This window comes from Pipistrellus hanaki (assembly GCF_964339955.1).
Source record: "Pipistrellus hanaki genome assembly, chromosome: 18".
NCBI classification, from domain to species: domain Eukaryota; kingdom Metazoa; phylum Chordata; class Mammalia; order Chiroptera; family Vespertilionidae; genus Pipistrellus; species Pipistrellus hanaki.
The window spans coordinates 11,808,280-11,827,940 of record NC_140520.1 but is presented as its reverse complement, the minus strand read 5'-3'; the positions used below and the strand labels follow the sequence as shown (position 1 = coordinate 11,827,940).

General features: G+C 51.2%; 1 protein-coding gene across 1 annotated transcript; it reads left to right on the top strand.

The window, feature by feature from the left end:
- Nucleotides 1-1,110: 1,110 nt before the first annotated feature.
- On the top strand, nucleotides 1,111-6,892 carry ECM1 (extracellular matrix protein 1). The gene is made up of 11 exons (XM_084865679.1): nucleotides 1,111-1,264; nucleotides 2,412-2,462; nucleotides 2,542-2,637; nucleotides 2,728-2,772; nucleotides 2,860-2,970; nucleotides 3,265-3,324; nucleotides 3,631-3,929; nucleotides 4,698-5,072; nucleotides 5,609-5,829; nucleotides 5,951-6,038; nucleotides 6,427-6,892. Exons 1-11 carry the CDS (start codon nucleotides 1,204-1,206, stop codon nucleotides 6,655-6,657), a joined length of 1,638 nt encoding a protein of 545 aa, XP_084721805.1. The 5' UTR covers nucleotides 1,111-1,203; the 3' UTR covers nucleotides 6,658-6,892.
- Nucleotides 6,893-19,661: the final 12,769 nt, after the last annotated feature.

Genomic DNA, 19,661 nt, shown 5'->3' with positions numbered 1-19,661 from the left:
GTAGAAAAGAAAAAATAAGTTAAGGGACAACCAAGGCCCTGGCCAGTTAGCTCGGTTAGAGTGCTATCCTGATTCACCAAGGTTGCACATTCAGCCAAAACCGGTTTGGCTCAATGGATAGAGCGTCGGCTTGGGGACTGAAGGGACCGGGTTCGATTCCAGTCAAGGGCATGTACCTAGGTTACGGGCACATCCCCAGTAGGGGGTGTGCAAGAGGCAGCTGATCGATGACTCTCATCGATATTTCTAACTATCTCCCTTCCTCTCTGTACAAAATCAATAAGAGATATTTAAAAAAAAAAAAAAAAAAAAAAAGGTTGCAGGTTCAGTCCCTGGTAGGACACATAACAAGAATCAAGGAATGAGTCCTAGCTGGTTTTGCTCAGTGGATAGAGTGTCGGCCTTAAGACTGAAAGGTCAGGGTTCAATTCCAGTCAGGGGCACGTGCCATGGGTGCGGGTTCCCCGGCTCATCAGGATGTTCTCTCTCACATCGATGCTCTCTCTGTCCCTCTCCCTTCCACTCCTAAAAAAAGCAATGGAAAAATATCCTCGGTGAGGATTAACAAAAATAAATCAACCAATGAATACATAGACAAGTGGAACAAAAAATTACCTCCCTCTCTCTAAAACCAATAAAAGAAAAAGTTAATAAAAAGGGCAGTCCAGGCCTCTCACCGGTTAGGGAGCCCCTAGGGTAGGTGTCCTGTTCCCACTCAACTCCTTAGTCCCATTTCCCCAGCCCCAATTCAGCAGGTTGTCAGTTCCCTTCTCCACCTGCAAAAGGAGAAACTGAGGCACAAAAGAAACTTTCAAACATCCTGGGGTCATAAAAATGTTCCCCTCTCATTACCCCCATTCTTCTCAAGCCTCTCAGGATGCCTCAGGGTGAGTTTGGGAGGAGTGGCTGCCAGAGGGGGAGCAGCTGGGACTGAGTCATGGCAGGAAGCTGAGGAGGGCGGGAGCTATTCCCACATTGCCATATAAAAGGAAGGCAGCCGGCCTGGAGTTCACTACCGCAGTAGCAGCAACCAGAGGAGCAAGTTCCCAGCAGCCGGCCTTCTGATTCAGACCTACTTGAGGAGACTTCTGATACAGATCTACTTGAGGAGACTTACCTTCTGGGTGGCCGCCCTTCTGATACAGACCTACTTGAGGAGACTTACCTCCTGGGTGGCCACTGGCCAGTCCTTGCCCCAGGACCATGCTCAGAGCAGCCTTGGTCTTGGCCTGTTTGGCTGTTACTTCCATAGCCTCTGAAGGAGGTGAGTTGGGGTTGGAGTCAGCCCTCGGGAAGGGGTCCTGGCCAGCGTAGGCCTGGGCCTGAGTCCAGCCTTCCTAGGTGGCTCCTCACCAGCAGGTTGGTTCTCCAATTGCTCCTGCTGTTGAGGAGGCCCAAGGTGGGCTCAGAGCACAGGAGGGGCTGCTAGAGAGGCTGCTGCTAGGGACTGTGCCTAGTGGTTGCTTGCCAAGAAACACAAACTTGGAGTCAAAGGCCAACTGGGGCAGGGGTGGGGAGGCCGACTGACTGAGGGAGGCCTCTGCCTGAGGGAGATGTATGTGGGACCAATTAGGCAGCAGAAGGTGGAAGAAGGGCCCCCAGGCGGCTCGAAACCAATTTGCTGACCTAGTCTGACTACCTCCCGCCTGGCTGGGAGGAGAGTTGACAGGGAGCCCGTGCACAGGGGCCTGGACACGGCCACCTTCCAGCACACACACTTGACCTGCTGGATGCTGAGGAAAACGCTCCCGAGGGAAGCTGTGGAGAGCATTCACAGCTCTAGTCCATCTGCCCAAGGCCCTCTCGCTGCCCCTCGCCTCCTGCCCCAGGGCAGCTACAGGCGATTCCTTTCCCTGTGGCTGAGGGCTTTGCCTCAGTCCTGAGTCCCGTCTCGTGTCCCGCCTCCTCTCCCCTCCTCAGTCGAGACCTAAGCTAAGGAGGACCTGGGAGTAGCTACAGGAGAAGGAAGCTTACGTTTCTGGGCAGCTTCTTGTCAGAAGGCCCTGGAATAGGAGGGTTGGCGGAGGAAATGGACAGGCGAGGCTCCAATCAGTTCAAGGGTCAGACCTCCCTTCTGAGAACGGGCGAAGCACCCCAGCGGAGCGGCTGTGACCCTGAGGGAGTGACCTGACAGGAGACGGGGGGCCTTCCTCCCAGCCCCGTCTGTCCCGTTCTCTGCAGGCCCAGGCGTGGGGGCCCCTGGGCTGTGAGGCTGTCAGAGTGTCACAGGCTTGCTCAGAGCCCAGTGTGTTTGGGGAGTGGGTTAGGGGACACGGGGCAGGAGCAATGAGGAGGGGCTGCTGGTGGCTTCGTCCTCTTTCCTACGCTCCTGATCGCTCCTGCCTCCCGACCCCGCGCTCAGAGCCAGGAAGGGCCTCTCAACCACCCTGACTCACCCTTCCTCACTCCAGGCCCCAAACCTTCCAGTCAGAGGGAGTTGGGACCAGAGCAGCTTCAAGAAGGTAAGCGTTTGGGGGAGGGCATGGGATTGGGGCTCACGTAGGAACTGTAGGCTCTGACTGTCTCCCTTCTTGCCTCTAGTTGGCTATGCAGCACCCCCTTCCCCACCCCTGAAACAAGCCAGGGACCACCGTGACATCTCTCTGGATGACCCTGACTTTGAGGAGCAGAGTGAAGGTACCCGTCCCCTGTGTCTGGGGGGGGGCGGGGGGGAGCAGGCCTGGCCCTGGGTCCTCACCTGGCTCCTCGCACCCTCCCCTTTCGCAGTGCAGTCCTTTTCCTCCTTCTTTGACCAGATCCTTTTGGAGAGTGGTGAGTGCTCGGAGTTCCCTCGCCCCCAGCCCACTATCACCTTGCCGGCATCAGGCTAGTCCTTGCTCCTTTGTGTCCTCTCCTCAGAATTATTCTCTCTGGACAAGGACCTCCCTGCCCCCGAGGACTCCCCTGCCCCCGGGAAAGTGGTCCAAGAAGAAGTGGCCCCTCCCCAGGGCCCCATTGAACAGAAGGAGGGTAAGTGACTCCCTCTTCTCTAACCCTCTGCCTGCCCCGGCTTTGGGGGCCGAGCCGCTGACCAGCTGTGTCGATGTGCGTAAGTCACCTCGCCAAGCCTTCCTCCTTTGGCTGTCACGTTGGGGAAACACACCTACTTTATAAAGCTGGAGATCAGCTGCCATGAGAATAGACCCTGTTTTCACCTGCTTCTCTATCGAGCCACTCTCTGTGGGTGGGGTCTGGCCAGGCCCCCCTCTTTCAGAGAGAGCCTTCCCAACGTGACCTTCGCTTACGCGTCTTCTTCCACCTCAGTAGACACATCAAAGCTCCCAACACAGGAGGAGAGCACCGGCCCGCCTGAGCAGGGAGCAGGTGAGTGGCAGGTCTGGCCCGCAGGCCCCTGCTTCGGCGTCAGGACCCGGCCGAGGGGGGCGGGGAGCCCGAGCCTGGGGGCGCAGTGCAGGCACAGGCCTGACTCAGGGGGACAATAATGGCGGCCCCTCTCACGCCTCGGCTCTCTTTTCCTTTCACCCATTCAGTCTGAAAGTAAGAGCCACCGATTCCTTTCTTCCTCTTCCCCCATATCCTCCCAGTCCTTTCCCCTCAGCCCCAGGTTCTCTCAGTCCTCCCGACTCACCCAGCCTTCCTCTCCCCCTCCCCCCGTTTCCCCGACTTTAGGAAAGCCAGCTCCCCTCACACAGCAAAGCCCAGGCCAGCACTGCCAACAGGGCCGACCCCAAGGCGGCTGGAGCCACCAGCTGGATGGCTTCCCCCCCGGGCGGCCTTCTCCGGACAACCTAGACCAGATCTGCCTTCCGACGCGCCAACATGTGGTGTACGGCCCCTGGAACCTGCCCCAGTCTGGCTACTCCCACCTCAGTCGCCAGGGTGAGACCCTCAATATGCTGGAGACGGGATATTCCCGCTGCTGCCGCTGTCACTACTATGCAAAGCGCATGGATTGTGCAAAACTTGTGGTAAGGCTCGGGCTTTTAGTCCTAGGGTTCCTTTACACCTCATAGTGTGTGTGTGTGTGTGTGTGTGTGTGAGTGTGAGTGTGTGTGTGTGTGAGTGTGAGTGTGAGTGTGTGTGTGTGTGTGAGTGTGTGTGGGTGAGTGTGTGAATGTGAGGTGTGTGTGAGATATGTGTGAGTGTGAGTGTGTGAATGTGAGATGTGTGTGTGTGTGTGTGTGTGTGAGTGTGTGTGAGTGAGTGTGAGTGTGTGTGTGTGTGTGTGTGTGGGTGAGTGTGTGTGAATGTGAGGTGTGTGTGAGATGTGTGAGTGTGTGAATGTGAGATGTGTGTGTGGTGTGTGTGAGTGTGAGTGTGAGTGTGAGGTGTGTGAGATGTGTGTGTGTGAATGTGAGATGTGAATGTGAAGTGTGTGAGTGTGTGTGTGAGAGTGTGTGTGTGTGTGTGTGTGTGGGTGAGTGTGAATGTGAGGTGTGTGTGAGATATGTGTGAGTGTGTGAGTGTGTGAGTGTGTGAATGTGAGGTGTGTGTGTGAGATGTGTGTGTGTGTGTGAGTGTGAGTGTGTGTGTGTGTGAGATGTGTGAGTGTGAGTGTGTGTGTGTGTGTAGGACTGGAGGCCAAGGCCTGGGTGTGCAGAAACCTCACTGGTCCTATCTTGGAGAGCAGAGACCGTCTCTGCTGCTTTCCGACCTCACTGCCCAGAGCCCTCCCCGGAGCCTGGGAGGAAGACAGGAATGTGGACGGGGCCGGCTGACCCACCCTTCTTCTCTAGTGGGAGGACGCAATGAACCAGTTCTGTGAGGCCGAGTTTTCTATCAAGACCCGACCCCACTCGTGCTGCAAACAGCAGGGGGAGGCTCGGTTCTCCTGCTTCCAGGAGGAAGCTCCCCGGCCGCACTACAAGCTCCAGGCCTGCCCCCGCCGCCAGTCCGTGATATCCATGGGCCTGGAGCTGCCTTTCCCCCCCGCGATGCCCATGCTGGACAATTTCAAGTACATCTGCCTCGCAAGACGCTTCCGCTCGGTGCCACGCAACCTCCCACCCACCGACCAGCTCCAGAGGCAGCTGCGGGCGCTGAGCCGCCTGGAGCTGGAGTTCCAGCGCTGCTGCCGGCAGGGGAGTAACCACACGTGTGCCTGGAAGGCTGTAAGTGGGCGTCCCGGCCCCGGAGGGCCCCGGAGAGCCCGTCCGCCGTCCGCCGCCTCTGGCCTCTGATCCTCCACGTGCCTCCCCGCTGTGAACTCGTTTACCCGCCCGTCTGCTTGTGAATGTCCGTCCGTCCACTGTTCGTCACCTGAGTCTGTTCATCTTGAGCCTCCATCCTGCACTCCTGGCCTGGTCCACCCATGATCCCACACGTGTACCTGTCTGCCATCCGTCTGTTCGTCCGTCCACCCATCCATCCATCCATCCATCCACCCAGCTCTAGCCTCACCCAGCCCTCTCCGTCTACCGGGCCAGCTCACCTCCCGTGGCCAGCTCCGAGCCTCCCCTGTGCTTCTCCCCCACCTCCCCAACCTCACACACCACAGCTGCCCCCTGCCCCTGGCTCTTTGTCCTTCCCTCTGGCACCGGGGGTGGGGAGTCCCTCTCCTTACGGTGGGGGCAACGAGGGAAGTGGAGGGTGAGGGGAGAAGGGGAGAAGAGTCCAGGCTTCTGACGTCCCTCTTCCTGTCTCACAGTGGGAGGAGTCCCTCGATGGCTACTGTGAGCGAGAACTGGCTATAAAGACCCACCCCCACTCCTGCTGCCGGCTCCCTCCCAGCCCCAAACGCGACGAATGCTTCGCCCAAAGGGCTCCCTTCCCCAAATACGACCGGGATCTCCTGACCGTTGACCTCAGCCGAGTCACCCCCAACATCATGTACTATATCTGTGGAAACCAGAGAGTTATCTCCAAGCAGTAAGTCTTGTACAATTCCAACTCTCTTCCCTTCCCCAAAATCTCCTTTTGGGACATCCTCTGGGGCACTCTTGGCCTGGAGTCTCCCGAAGACCCTGACCCCTGCCCTTTCCCACCACAGTAAGCAGATTCCTGGGCTGATCCGAAACATGACTGACCGCTGCTGCAAGCTGCCCCTTCCAGAGCAAGCCTGCTGTGCCGAGGAGGAGGTGAGCGGGGCAGGGAGGCTCCGTCTCCGAGGGAATGCAGGGGAGGGGAGGGAGATGGCTAGACCTCGAGGCTACCCCCACTTTTAGGACCTCAAAACAGACCACAGAAATAATGAGGACTAGGGGGAGGGATCTTTCTTCTTGTTCCAGAAGTTCTCACTCCTGACCTGACCTGCTCCATCCCTATTAAGCTCCAGCCTTTGCAGATGCGCCCATCTGCCCATCTCGGGAAGTCTAGCTGTGCAGGGCAGCCTTGCATCCTCTCAGGGTCCCAGGAAGAGAGCAGTAGGAGCTCAAGGGAGGGCGATTCGGGGCACCCAAGTCTCCATGCCTGGCCTTTAACCACCCTCTCCCTCCCCATCTCTGCTTTCTCCTCCCCACCCTCCAGAAAACATCCTACATCAGTGACCTGTGTGGCCCCCAGCGTGACTTCTGGCGAGACCCCGCCTTCTGCTGTAAGATGAGTCCTGGGGACGAACAGACCAACTGCTTCAACGTCAACTACCTGAGGAATGTGGCCCTGGTGGCCGGGGACTGGGGGGACGCCAAGGGCCAGGAGAAACAGGACCCGACTCAGGGAACAACTAGCAGCCCCACCTCTGAAGCCCAGGAAAAGTGAGTCACCCCAGAACCTGGAAGGATCAGATTGGGTGAACCCCGCCCCGCCCCGCCCTCCTTGAATACGCATTGCAGTCAACACCTCTGGGATTTGGTGTCCTCGTTGTCTCACACACAAACACGCCCTCCTAAGCCTGGCTGCCGGCATTTTCTTCAGTGACTGAACCCTGAGGCCCACTGCCCTGCCCTGCCCTCACAGGGCAGAAGTCGAACCATAAATAAATGGCTTAACCTCACTATTTGTCATCTTGAATTTATTCACATATTTCAAAAGGATGGTCACCGTGTTAAATAGCTATCAAGATTCCGAAGTGAAAAAGATGTGGTTCACGTTCTTGGTGAACCCCCAAAATACCACAGCCCTGCCTGACACTTAAAGAAAAAATTTTAAATTGATTTCAAAGAGGAATGGAAAGGGAGAATGAGATAAAAACAGCAATGATGAGAGAGAATCACTGATCTGCTGCCTCCTGCACATGCCACACTGCCGATCGGACCTGCAACCTAGGCAGGTGCCTTGACTGGGAAGCAAACCATGACCTTTTGGTTCATAGGTTGACACTCACCCACTGGCCACACCGGCCTGACACTTTTTAATCTTCACTTTTGATCTTCAGAGTCCATATTGATTCATTCAATATCCATCTATTGAACTATCAACGTCCACTGTGCTAGTCCCTTCCGTCCGGTCACTCTGTCAGGTAGCTAGCAGGTGTGATAAGCAGTGTGGCACCGAACAGCCAGAGTGCCTGTATGCATGCCCAGAGATGGGAGCAGGGCTGCGGGCAATACGGTCACTGGGGAAGCCCTCCGAGTTAGGTCAAGCTTCTCCAGCAGCGAAACAGAGGGTGCAAGGGGCAGGTGCCATCAGGCAGACGGGGCAACTCAAGCACAAGCGCACAGCTGAAAGGGCCTGACTCTGGGGGTGATCCTGAGATGTGACTGGGAAGATCAGCGGGATTGCAGCCTGAACGCCTCATCCGCGGGCTTTAAAGTGGAAATTGGCACCTGTGCCCTGGAGGGCACCGGTCACAGGCAGAGAATGTGTTCCGATTTTCCTTTTACAAAGTCTAAGTGACAGCCAGCCAGGCAGCCACCTGGGTGGCTAGTTGGGAGCATGTCTGGCCAAAGGCGACAGGAGGGGGCTGTAGCCGCCAGACCTAACATGGACCCCAGGGCGGCGGGACAGCCCCCGGAGGCTGCCCTGGGAAGCCAGAGCCGGAAATATCGGAATTAAGACGAGTGGCGACTCCGCTGTCAGGACAACGGGACTTCACTTCTGACTCCCCAGGTTAAGTCAAAAGTGAACAAGCTGAGCCCTGGCAGCTCCCAAGCAGGCACCACCGCTCCCCTCCTCACAGCCTGTTGTTTATTTACTTATTTATATTTTGCCGGGATGCAAGCAGCATCTCAGTGGCTCCTTCCCCAGTCCGTCAGCATGGGAGCCAATGAGCGAGCGAGTTCCGCCTTGGGCCCCACCCCTTCACCAACAGCCCTACTTCCGGGTTATGGTGGACCAGGGCTACGCACGCATCACTCGCTCTTAAACGTCACTGCGCCTGAGCGGATATCCGGCATCGATCCCTCGAGCGCTAGGACCCAGGGACTGGGCACGGGCAGGCGGGCCCCGCACCCCCTTCACCCCCCTTAGTCCCTGCCGGAGTCCTAAGGCGGACCGCTGTCCCTAACGCCTGGAGGTTACAGTCTGCCGGGGCGGAGGGGAAGGGACCCGGCCAGCAATAGTAAGCAGCTATGAAACACTATCAGTGCTGCCCCGGCCAGGGTGGCGCAGTGGTTGGAGCGATGGCCTGAGCACCGAAGGGTCACGAAGGGTCACGGGTTCAATCCCTGGTCAAGAGCCCGTAGCTGGGTTGCAAGGCCAATCCCTGCCCCTTTGGAGCGCCTGTGGGAGGCAACCAACTGATAGGCCTCTCTCACGTGTCCTCGCTCTTCCCCTCCCTTCCTCTTTTCCACTATCTCTGAAAGGCAATGGGAGAAATATCCTTGGGTGAGGATTAGCAACAACAACAAACAGAATGTCAGTGCTAACAGGATGTTCGCCTCAGGAGCCCAGTTAAAGGGGTCAGTGAACTATTCCATGGAAGAGCAGCTTTGGAGAGAGCCTGGAAGCGTGGGTAGAAATGCTGTTAGTTCCCAAGGCAGGCGAACGCGTTAGCATGTACTGCAGTTGTATAGATAAACTATTAAAATATAAACTACTAAAATATGACTAATTAAGCCTAGGGGCGGTGGATAACGGAGTCAGAGTCCCACACTACTTGGAAGCGTCCTGATTGAATTCAGGCCTGAGCAGGATTTTGCCGGGAGGAAAAGGGAGGTGTACAAAGCCCTGTGTATACAAAGTTCAGCTACAGTAAAGCAGAATGTCCGCTCTGTGTTAGGCAAAGTGCTAAGGATTCTGGCTGTAAGAGACTAAACACCATCCTCAAGGATTTCTAGCTCTGAGGAGGCTCCAGTTGTCCCAGCCTGGCTTTCGGGGTGTCTGGGAGGAGGCCATAGCGCAGAAGGTATGGTTGGTATATGTGAGAAGCCACTAAGCAGTCTAAACGGTGTGGGGGAGGAGATAGGCATCAGGGCGGCAATTTAGACTTCGTCATGCCTGCCGGAAGAGCTTGAAGGACTACAAGTCATGCCAGCCTGGCAGTAAGCAGCTGTGAAGGATTGCGAAGGAAAAGTCATGTGAACAGAGACCCTCAGGGGTAGCTTAGTTGGTTAGAGCATCATCTGCATACACCGAGCCTGCAGGTTCAATCCCCAGAAAGGGCACATAGAAGCATCAACTGATGGCCAATCACAACCCCTCCCTCCTTCCCTCCCTCCCTCTGTCTCATCAAGAAAATTTTAAAGAAATTTTCAAAGAAAAGTAATGTGGCCGAAACCGGTTTGGCTCAATGGATAGAGCATCAGCTTGGGGACTGAAGGGTCCCGGGTTCGATTCCGGTCAAGGGCATGTACCTTGGTTGCGGGCATATCCCCAGTAGGGGGTGTGCAAGAGGCAGCTGATCGATGACTCTCTCTCATCGATGTTTCTAGCTCTTTATCTCTCTCCCTTCCTCTCTGTACAAAATCAATAAAATATATTTTTTAAAAAAGTAATGTGAACATATTAAAATATATATATATATTAAATGGACAGACAGGTGGATAGGAATAGATGAGCTGAAGAGGGTAGAGTCAAGAGACCAGTTCAGAAGTTGAAATTATAATTTTTTAAATTTAAAAAAAATTTTTTTTGGTCAATTTTAGCTCTTTAAACAACATGTTTCTGTACTCTAGACTAGCAGCCTTTTAGACAGGACACTTAGATACTAGTTCAGCTTGCTCTGAAACTAACTCCTCTGGGTACGTGGGAAGATGTGAAGAAAACACACAATAAGTGAAGTTGTAGAATCTAGGTGGTAAGTATGTGCTGTACAATCATTCAACTTTTCTACATTTTTGAAGATTTTCATACAATATCAAGAAAAAGGAGCTCATCATTTCTACCCTCCAACTGTTTGTCCCCTGGTGGGTCCATCTCAGTAAGTAGAACCACTGTCTACTCACTTGTTTAGGCAGGAGGCCTGAGAATATCGATTTTTAATTAATTCCCCTTTCTCTCCCTCCTATTTCAATCACCCACCAAACCTCCTCAGTATCTTAAGTCCATCGGCAATGAGGTTGTTCCTTACACTAAAGTTAGGTGCTAAAGTCAGCGTGTAAGACAAGAGTTACGTACGCAACATAACTTTGGAAATACCTTAAATCACTCATAAAATACAGCAGGCCTGATTTTGTGTGTATAACTCTGTACACAAAATGTATGTGCAAGTATATAGGTTATAAGCATGTATTTTAAAAAATATATATTTTATTGATCTTGTACAGAGAGGAAGGGAGAAAGTTAGAAACATCGATGAGAGAGTCATCGATCAGCTGCCTCTTGCACACCCCCTACTGGGGATATGCCCACAACCAAGGTACATGCCCTTGACCGGAATCGAACCCGGGACCCTTCAGCCCCCAAGCCGACGCTCTATCCATTGAGCCAAACCGGTTTCGGCAATAAGCATGTATTATATATAGCAAGATACAGTATATAACAGGGTACGCAATATAACATCACCGTATTTTTAACCACGTGCCAAAGAAATAGTGCCGGGCATAGTTGAACAGAATTGTTAAGCACACCTAGGGCACAGGGCATTGTATTCCTCTCCACTGCCTGCACCCTAGTCCAAGCTCCCACCAACCTTCAGAATTACTAACATGGCTTCTTAACCGGTTCTTAGCTTCTGTTCCTCACCGTGTTCGCTTTATTCCCGCGTCCCAGGCAGAATGAACTCACTGGATTCATCAGGTCACTTCCCAGCTTTAACACCACTCATGGTGTCACCCTGTTCCCTTAGGACAATGTCTAGAACATCCCATATAGCTTCCTGTCTGACCACCATCTGGCCTCTGCCCAGCCCCGGCCTTCCTCACACACACCTCTTCCCACCTGTTCTCTAAGCCCTGGCAGAACCGGGCGGGTCACCTTTCAATCCTCAGGTGCTGGGAAGCCTGAGACTGGGTTGGAAAGTCTGTGAGGAGGATATTCTGAGGAAAGGGGCGTGTGCGGAAGGTCTGCCAGCCTGGTTCGTAGGAATTCTGACTTCGGGAAAGCTTAGGGGAGTGTGGAAGGCGGCGCCCCTGATTATCTATAGACCTTTCCAAACAAGTCTGTGCAGGTGCAGACCCCCTGGTGACTACTGAATCCTTATGCCTAATCTTTGGGTGCACTTCCTTAAAAGACACTGTCCATTACCGACCATACCGATAGTATCTAAAAGATAAACTTTATCTCAGACTGCTGTTACGATACCAGGCTAACGGGGCAGGCAATGGAGGCGGCTTGGTCCCTTGAGCCAGGCAGCCCCTTAGCCCTCTCTTTCACATGAAACTGAGTAATCCATTCAGCCCCGCACTCAGGCTTTAATCAATAAAGAATTTTTTAAAAATAAATTTTAAAAAGAAATAAGGCATTGTGAAAAAATAATACACATGTTAAAAGTGTGCTAAGCATGGCCAGGCTGGTGTGGCTCGGTTGGAGTGTGAGCACTGCAGGGAGGGGGAGGGGTAAATTCCATTCGGCTCAAGGCTGTGCCCGGACTGTGGGTTCAATCCCTGGTCGGGGCACATGGGGGAGGCAGGAGATGGACATTTCTCTCTCACGTGGATGTTTCTTTCTCCCTCTCCCTTCTTCTCTAAAATCAATTTTAAAAAGTTGGGCTAAGGCTGGGAGCGGCCAGGCCCGGAGCAGCGGCTGACAGGCTGGGAGCGGCCAGGCCCGGAGCGGCCGGGACCGGAGCAACCGGGCCCAGAGCAGCCGGGTCGGGTGCGGCCAGGCCTGTAGCAGCAACAGCCAAGTCCAGAGCAACTAGGTCGGGAGCGGCAGTGACCAGACCCGGAGCAGCTGGTTGTGGAACGAACCAGAGCAACAGAGGCCAGGCCCGGAGCAGCCAGGCCCGAAACAGTTCGCTCCTCGCCTGTCCCTGCCCACGGCTGCCTCTCAGACATGGCTGGAAACTTTTGCGGGAACTTGAGGGTCTGCTGAATCAAGTGATGAAGGCTTAGATCTGGATGTGTTGAGTTAGTATAGCACTGGAGTGTTGATCTGTGAGTGCCTTGGGTGGGGCCTGGATGAGGCTGGTTGACCTATTTGAAAATGTCTTTTGTGTGAAGTGTATCATTGGGCATGTGGAGGTATTATTGATATGAGAAAATGCTAAGTAACAGATTTACTATCTGAAAAGGGATTTACTATCGGGGAAAAGGAGGGAGGAAGAGACTGAACATAAACTGTGCACCTATGGATGAGGACAATGGGGGATGGGGAGGGGGCAGAGGGTGGGGTGGGAACCTGGTGGAGGGGGGAAGAAATGAGGAACTTTTGTAATAATATGAACAATAAAGATTGATTTAAAAAAAAAAAAAAGTTGGGCTAAACACACAAATAAATAGTTCAATGGATTATTATAAAATGAAACTCTCGAGTGCCTTTGGCGGTCCCGGTGTGTCTCTTGCTTCAACAGTGTTTGGACAGAACGGACTCAAGGACGCCCCTTCTGCCAGCCTCCGACCACTTCAGCATCAGCCAGCACACTTAACTCCCATCGCCGAGCAAAATACCTATTGCTCCTTATTGCTGACCAACACACCTTACTCCTATCGCCGAACAGAATACCTATCGCTCCTTATTGCTGACCAGCACACCTCAACTCCTATCACCGAACTACACACCTGCTGCTCCTATTGCCAAACAACACACCTTAACTCCTATTGCTGAACAACACACGTGCTGCTCCTTATTGCCAAACAACACACCTGTTGCTCCTATTACTGAATAAAATACCTATTGCTCCTTATTTTAAAAAATATATATTTTATTTGCTTGGCCGATGTGGCTCCGTGGTTGAGCATCCGCCTGTGAACCAGGAGGTCCCGGTTCCATTCCCGGCCAGGGCAGATGCCAGGTGGCGGGTTTGGTTCCCAGTGTGGGGCCTGGGGGAGGCAGCTGATCCATGATTCCCTTTCTTTATTGATATTTCTCTCTCTCTCTCTCTCATCAATAAAAATATATTTATTTTTTACAGAGAGGAAGGGAGGGAGAGGGAGAGTTACAAACATCGATGAGAGAGAAACATCCATCAGCTGCCTCCTGCACACCCCTCACTGGGGATGTGCCCGCAACCAAGGTGCATGCCCTTGACCGGAATCAAACCTGGGACCTTTCAGTCCACAGGCCGACGCTCTATCCACTGAGCCAAACCAGTTAGGGCTATTGCTCCTTATTGCCAAACAACACATCTTAACGCCTATTGCCAAACAACCATGAGCTCCCAAATACATCCCAATTACTCCCCCGAGCCTGAGGCTGCCGTCCACCGCCTGGCCAGCCGTCCGGGCGCCCACACCTACCTCTCCGGACGCTGTGGCTGGAGGGCGGGGGCCATGTCTTCCTCGCGTTGGCGGAGAAGCAGAGGGCGCTGGGCGGCTCTTACAGATGCAAACCCAGCGGGTGCCGCCTTCTCCTCCAGGACGAGCAGAAGCCGCCCCGAGATGAGGGCCACAACTCGGGGGCCATGCACGCCGCCCGGCCTGGGAGAGGAGCTGAGCCGGCCTCTGGGCCTGCAGCCCTGGCTCTGCCCCAGGCCCGCAGCGCTGACCCCTGGAGAACCACTTCCGGGGGAGGAGGAGAGGCTCATCCAGAAGAGGGGCCACACCTGCCTCCCCTCCGCAGGCTGCGGCCCAGGCTGGGCGGGCGGGTGTCTCTGCCAAAGGCGCCCCCTCCAGCTGAGCCCCTGGAGCCCAGAGGCCTGTGGGGCCCCTCTGCACCCCCTGGTGCCTGGCTTTTGCCTGCGCCTCTCCCCGAAACCCCAGCCATTCTCTCAACCACCCTGGAGCCCTCTCCAATGCATTGGACCACATGGAAACAATAAAGCTTTTAGCAGCAAAAAATAAATAAAATGAAATGAAACTCTGCAACAACACCCAGGTGAAGAAAAGGAAACTGTTAGCACCCCATACTGCTGGTTTCTGGTCGCAGACTCCTCCCACCCTGTAAAGTCACCGGTCTCCTGGTCTCCGGATGTTTATAGAGCTTACTTACTTTTTCTTTACAGTTTTACCTCCTAAAAATGAATCCTGCCAAACCGGTTTGGCTCAGAGGATAAAGCTTTGGTCTGAAAGGTCCCAGGTTCGAGTTCAAGGGCATGTACCTTGGTTGTGGGCACATCCCCAGTAGGGGGTGTACAAGAGGCAGCTGGTCGATGTTTCTAGCTCTCTATCCCTCTACCTTACTCTCTGAAAAAATCAATAAAATATATATATTTTTAAAATGAATCCTAAAAACAATCATTTAGGGGTTTTATTTGTTTTGTTTTTTCAGAAAAAGCTGTGTTAAGATTTAATTCACATAATCATACAATTCACCAGTTTAAAGTACAATTCAATGGTTTTTGGTATATTACATTATTTTTTTTTTTTTAAACTGTAGTAAAACAACCTTATCCGGTTTGGCTCAGTGGATAGAGCATTGGCCTTTGGACTGAAGGGTCCGGGTTCGATTCCAGTCAACGGCATGTACCTTGGTTGCGGGCACATCCCCAATGAGGGGTGTGCAGGAGGCAGCTAATCGACGTTTCTAACTCTCTATCCCTCTCCCTTCCTCTCTGTAAAAAAATAAATAAATAAATAAATAAATAAATAAATAAAATATATATGTATGTATATATATATAAAAGATTGTAGTAAAACATATTTTAAAAATTTGCCATGTCAACCATTTTTTCTTTTAAAAAACTTGATTTTAGAGAGAGGGAGAGAGAAAGAGAACCATTGCCACAGGGGATCAAACCTGTGACCCAGGATGTGCCGCCACTATAAAATATACACAATACGAGTACTGTCTGCTAAATTCAAGAAAATTTATGTATTTATGAAATAAATAAATAAATTACCTACCTAAATTATCCGAATAGCTGATTTGTAATGCCATCACTTGTTTAACTAGCTTACTGGCACGCAGTACGATGTGCATCGTCTGAGAGACAGTTACAAAATGTTTTCGTCCTTGCCAATCCCAAAAAATGCCATTGTTCATTAAGTCCAAACAATGGTGGTTGAATCCTAACAACTGATCAACAATGCGAACTTTGATAAGCAGTTCTCGATAATCAGTTCTCAACAATTATTTATTATTAAAGTTTAACATTATAAAATTAACAAAAATAATATAAAGCTCATACCCTGCCTAAATAGCCACATGGCCGCCGAAAACCGTATATTCCCTTCCCGCTCTCCCGCCGATCCCTGGCTTGTCGTGCATTCTTTCCAAAAATCGGGACTTTTTAAAAACACCACGGGACGCGGGACAAATTGTTAAAAATCGGGACTGTCCCGCCAAAAGCGGGACGTCTGGTCACCTTATCCTAAATGCAAACACAAAGATCTGATTAGAGGGCGGTGAGCCCTAGCCGGTTTGGTTCAGTGGTTACAGCAGCGGCCTGCGGACCAAAGGGTCCAGGGATTTGATCCTGGTCAAGGGCACCTGCCTCGGTCGCAGGCTCCTCCCCACCCAGGCCCTGGTCAGGGCTCATGCAGGAGGCAACCAGTCGACGTGCTTCTCTCTCGTCAATGTTTCTCTCTGTCTTTCCCTCTCTTTTCCACTCTCCCTAAAAATCAATGGAAAAATATCCTCTGGTGAGGATTAACTAACTAACTAAATAAATAAATAAACAAATAAGGAGCCTGTGAGATATGACGACAAAAGAGGAGAAGGAATTTGACTGTGGAAGCAGATATTGGCGTGATTGGTGTGGGTAGCTACCGGGAGCTGGAAAAAACAAGCAAGACTCTTCCCTAGAGCCACCAGCAGGAACCAGCCCTGCGCCATCTTGATTTTAGTCCTGTAAGACTCTGGACTCAGATTTCTGGAATTCTGAGCATCGACCTATGAACCAGGAGGTCACAGTTCAATTCTCAGTCAGGGCACATTCGAGGGTTGTGGGCTTGATCTTCAGTGGGGGGCATGCAGGAGGCAGCCAATCAATAATTCTCTTTCGTGATTGATGTTTCTATCTCCCTCTCTGAAATGAATAAAAATATATTTAAGTATATATACACAAATATATTTAATAAAAACATGGGTATATAAAGTAGACCATTTAAAATGTTTAGGACAGCCGAAACTGGTTTGGCTCAGTGGATAGAGCGTCGGCCTGCGAACTGAAAGGTCCCAGGTTCGATTCTGGTCAAGGGCATGTACCTTGGTTGTGGGCACATCCCCAGCGGGGGGTGTGCAAGAGGCAGCTGATCGTTGATTCTTTCATCGATGTTTCTAACTCTCTATTCCTCTCTCTTCCTCTCTGTAAAAATTCAATAAAATATATTTTAAAAATAAAAATAAAATGTTTAGGACAGCCTGGCCAGTTTGGCTCAGTGGATAGAACGTCAGCCTGCAGACTCAAGGTTCCGAGGTTTGATTCTGGTTAAGGGCACATGCCTGGGTTGCAGGCTTGATCCCCAGCAGGGGGCATGCAGGAGGCAGCCGATCAATGATTCTCTCTCATCAATGATGTTTCTATCTCCATTCTCTTCCTCTCTGAAATCAATAAAAACGTATTTGAAAAACAAATAAATAAATGTTTAAGACATTTTAATGCGTGATTATGGTTCTAAATTGACATTGGTTTGTGCTTTGTATTTCTCCAAGATTTGTTGATCTGTTATAAAAACTACCCCCCAGCCCAGCTGGTATAGAGGTTGAGCGTGGACTGATGAACCTAGAGATCACGGTTCAATTCCCTGTCAGGGCGCAGGCCCAGGTTGCAGGCCCAGTGTATGGCATGTGGAAGGCGATCAATGATCCTCTCTCATCCTTGATGGTTCTCTCTCTCTCCCCCTCTCTGAATTCAATAAAAAATATATATTTTTAAAAACACAAAAACTATCCCCTTCCCTGCCTACGGAATGTTAAGTTTACACCCTGGACAATAAAGTCTTCCTTAAATCAACATGCCAGTAATCTGTGGTGTTCAGAAATATCAGCAGTCTCATAAAATTTACATTTATCTACAGATGTAAAAAAACAATGAGTTGACGTGGAATTTCCTCCTCCTTGAAAATATGTTTTAGGTTTTTAACTAAAATTTAGCCGAGGCCGGTTTGGCTCAGTGGTGGAGCTTCGGTCTGCGGACTGAAGGGTCCCAGGTTCGATTCCGGTCAAGGGCATGTGCCTTGGTTGCGGGCACATCCCCGGTGTGGGGTGTGCAGGAGGCAGCTGGTTGATGTTTCTCTCTCATCGATGTTTCTGGCTCTCTGTCTCTCTCCCTTTCTCTCTGTTAAAAATCAATGGAATATATTTAAAAATAAATAAATAAATAAAATAAAAAACCTAAAATTTGTTTCTAGGGCCACTGAAAACACCCGTTAGGTACGAGGAGCAACGATAACCCCGGTAACACAGGCTCCTGTGCACCACGGCTGGCGCCTCGCAGGCAGTTTCCAGTATCTGCCGGCCGGCAGTCCTTCTTCATCTCCCCTCCCCTCCCCCCTCCTCTCTTCTCCTCAAGATAATTCCTCACATACCAGTCTCCGTGTTTATTAATTTAATTATCTCTCTTGCTTTTGCTTCCTTTCTACATTGTTTAGACTGTTGTAATCTGAAGATTTATCCTTTCCTGTCTTTTTTTTTTTTTTTTTTTTTTTACTTTGCTTCAATTTTTGTATTTTGTTTTTGTTTTTGTTAATCCTCACCCAGGGATACTTTCCCATTGGTTTTAAGAGAGAGTGGAAGGGAGAAGACGGAGAGGGAGAAACAGCGATGTGAGAGAGAGACAGAGCCATGGATTGGTTGCCTCCGGCATGAACTCCACGCAGTGCTGATGAGAAGTAGAGAGAGGGCTCCTGACCTTGTCTCATTCCTGTTGTCATACCAGCCTCCCACATGCCCCCCCCCCCCCCCCAATTCTTGCCTCCTGGCGCTCACAGCCTTGCACAGCCCCCTCTCCTCGTGTCCATGCGGCCAGTTGTGCAGGGAGTGCTGGTGTGTCACTTCTGAGGCTAACACGTAAAGGACATGCTAGTAGTAGCATCTGCCCCTCTCACTTGGAAACTAGTTGTAGGGAAGCCAGCTGCCATCTTGTGAGCAGAGGTCCTTGGAGGGCTCCAGCCAATAACAAGTAAAGGACCGGGCCTCCTGCGAGGCCTGGGTGTGACTCTGAAGGGTCCTCTAGCCCCTTCGGAGGACAGCAACCTCATGAGACCCTGAGCCGGAGCCACTCAGGGAAGCCACTGCCAAACTCCTAAAACGCACAGAATCTGGGGATGCTGTTGGCTGTTTTAACCCCCTGCTGTGAGGAGCTGAGGTCATTTGCTACAGGCAGTGAGTCAGTTCATGAACCGCAAAGGAAAAGCTGTCAACATTTTGCCACTAATATGGTGCTTGGTGGTGGTGCTGGTAGGTATCCTTCATCATATTAAGAAAGTCCTCTCTTTATTCAAGTTTGCTAAGACTTTATATTATAAATGCATGTTGAATTTTGTTAAATATTTTTTTCCCGCAGCAACTGAGATGATTTATGATTTTTTTCTTTTCTTATTTGGTTTGTTAAAAGTAGTAAATTCATCAGCCCTCAAAAAAAATAAAAAATAAAAGTAGTAAATTCATTAACTGATTTTTTTTGGAAAGTTAAACTTTGCTTGCATTATTAAAATAATAATAATAATAATGGACATGATGTATCATTTTTTTGGTATATATTGCTGGATTCAACTTCCTAATATTTTTTAAATTATATTTTTTTTATTGATTTTTTTTACAGAGAGGAAGGATGAGGGATAGAAGTTTGAAACATCGATGAGAGAGAAACATCCATCAGCTGCCTCCTACACACTCCTATTGGGTAAGTGCCCACAACCAAGGTACATGCCCTTGACCGGAATCAAACCTGGGACCCTTCAGTCCACAGGGCAATGCTCAATCCACTGAGCCAAACCGGTTAGGGCTCCTAATATTTACTGAGAATTTTTTTGTGTCACTGGTTGTGAATGAGATTTACCTGGAATTTTTCTTCCTCATGCTTTTGGTTTTGTGGTTTTTCTGAGACGCTCAGTTAGATGAGGTCACAGGAGGAAGGGCTGCGATGGGTGTGGGGGGGGAGTTTATTATACTCATAGGTCTTAGAGGCAGGAGGCATGACTAGTGGACACAGAGCCAACTCTGAAAGCCTGCAGGGGAGTCAAGAGGCAGAAAACAATGGGGTGGGTGAGGTCAGGCCAGCCTTTCTTGAGGTTTCTGTGGGAACGGGTGGGCGGGCAGGGTGAATGGCTTAGGACTGGATGTTCTGAAGGATTGTGGCTAACTCTGGGCTATCGGAGTGGTCCCTGGTTGCCTGACCCCTGGCCCTGGGGTGCTTAAAGTCGAGGAGTATTTCCTTTGGGGATGCAAGGACCAGGTAGAGG

Bases quoted from the DNA above. Each gene is read 5' to 3' on its own strand.
- ECM1 (XM_084865679.1), top strand. From the start codon at position 1,204: ATGCTCAGAGCAGCCTTGGTCTTGGCCTGTTTGGCTGTTACTTCCATA. The intron at 2,638-2,727 runs GTACCCGTCCCC...CCCCTTTCGCAG, and splicing joins CTTTGAGGAGCAGAGTGAAG to TGCAGTCCTTTTCCTCCTTC. The intron at 2,773-2,859 runs GTGAGTGCTCGG...TCCTCTCCTCAG, and splicing joins CCAGATCCTTTTGGAGAGTG to AATTATTCTCTCTGGACAAG.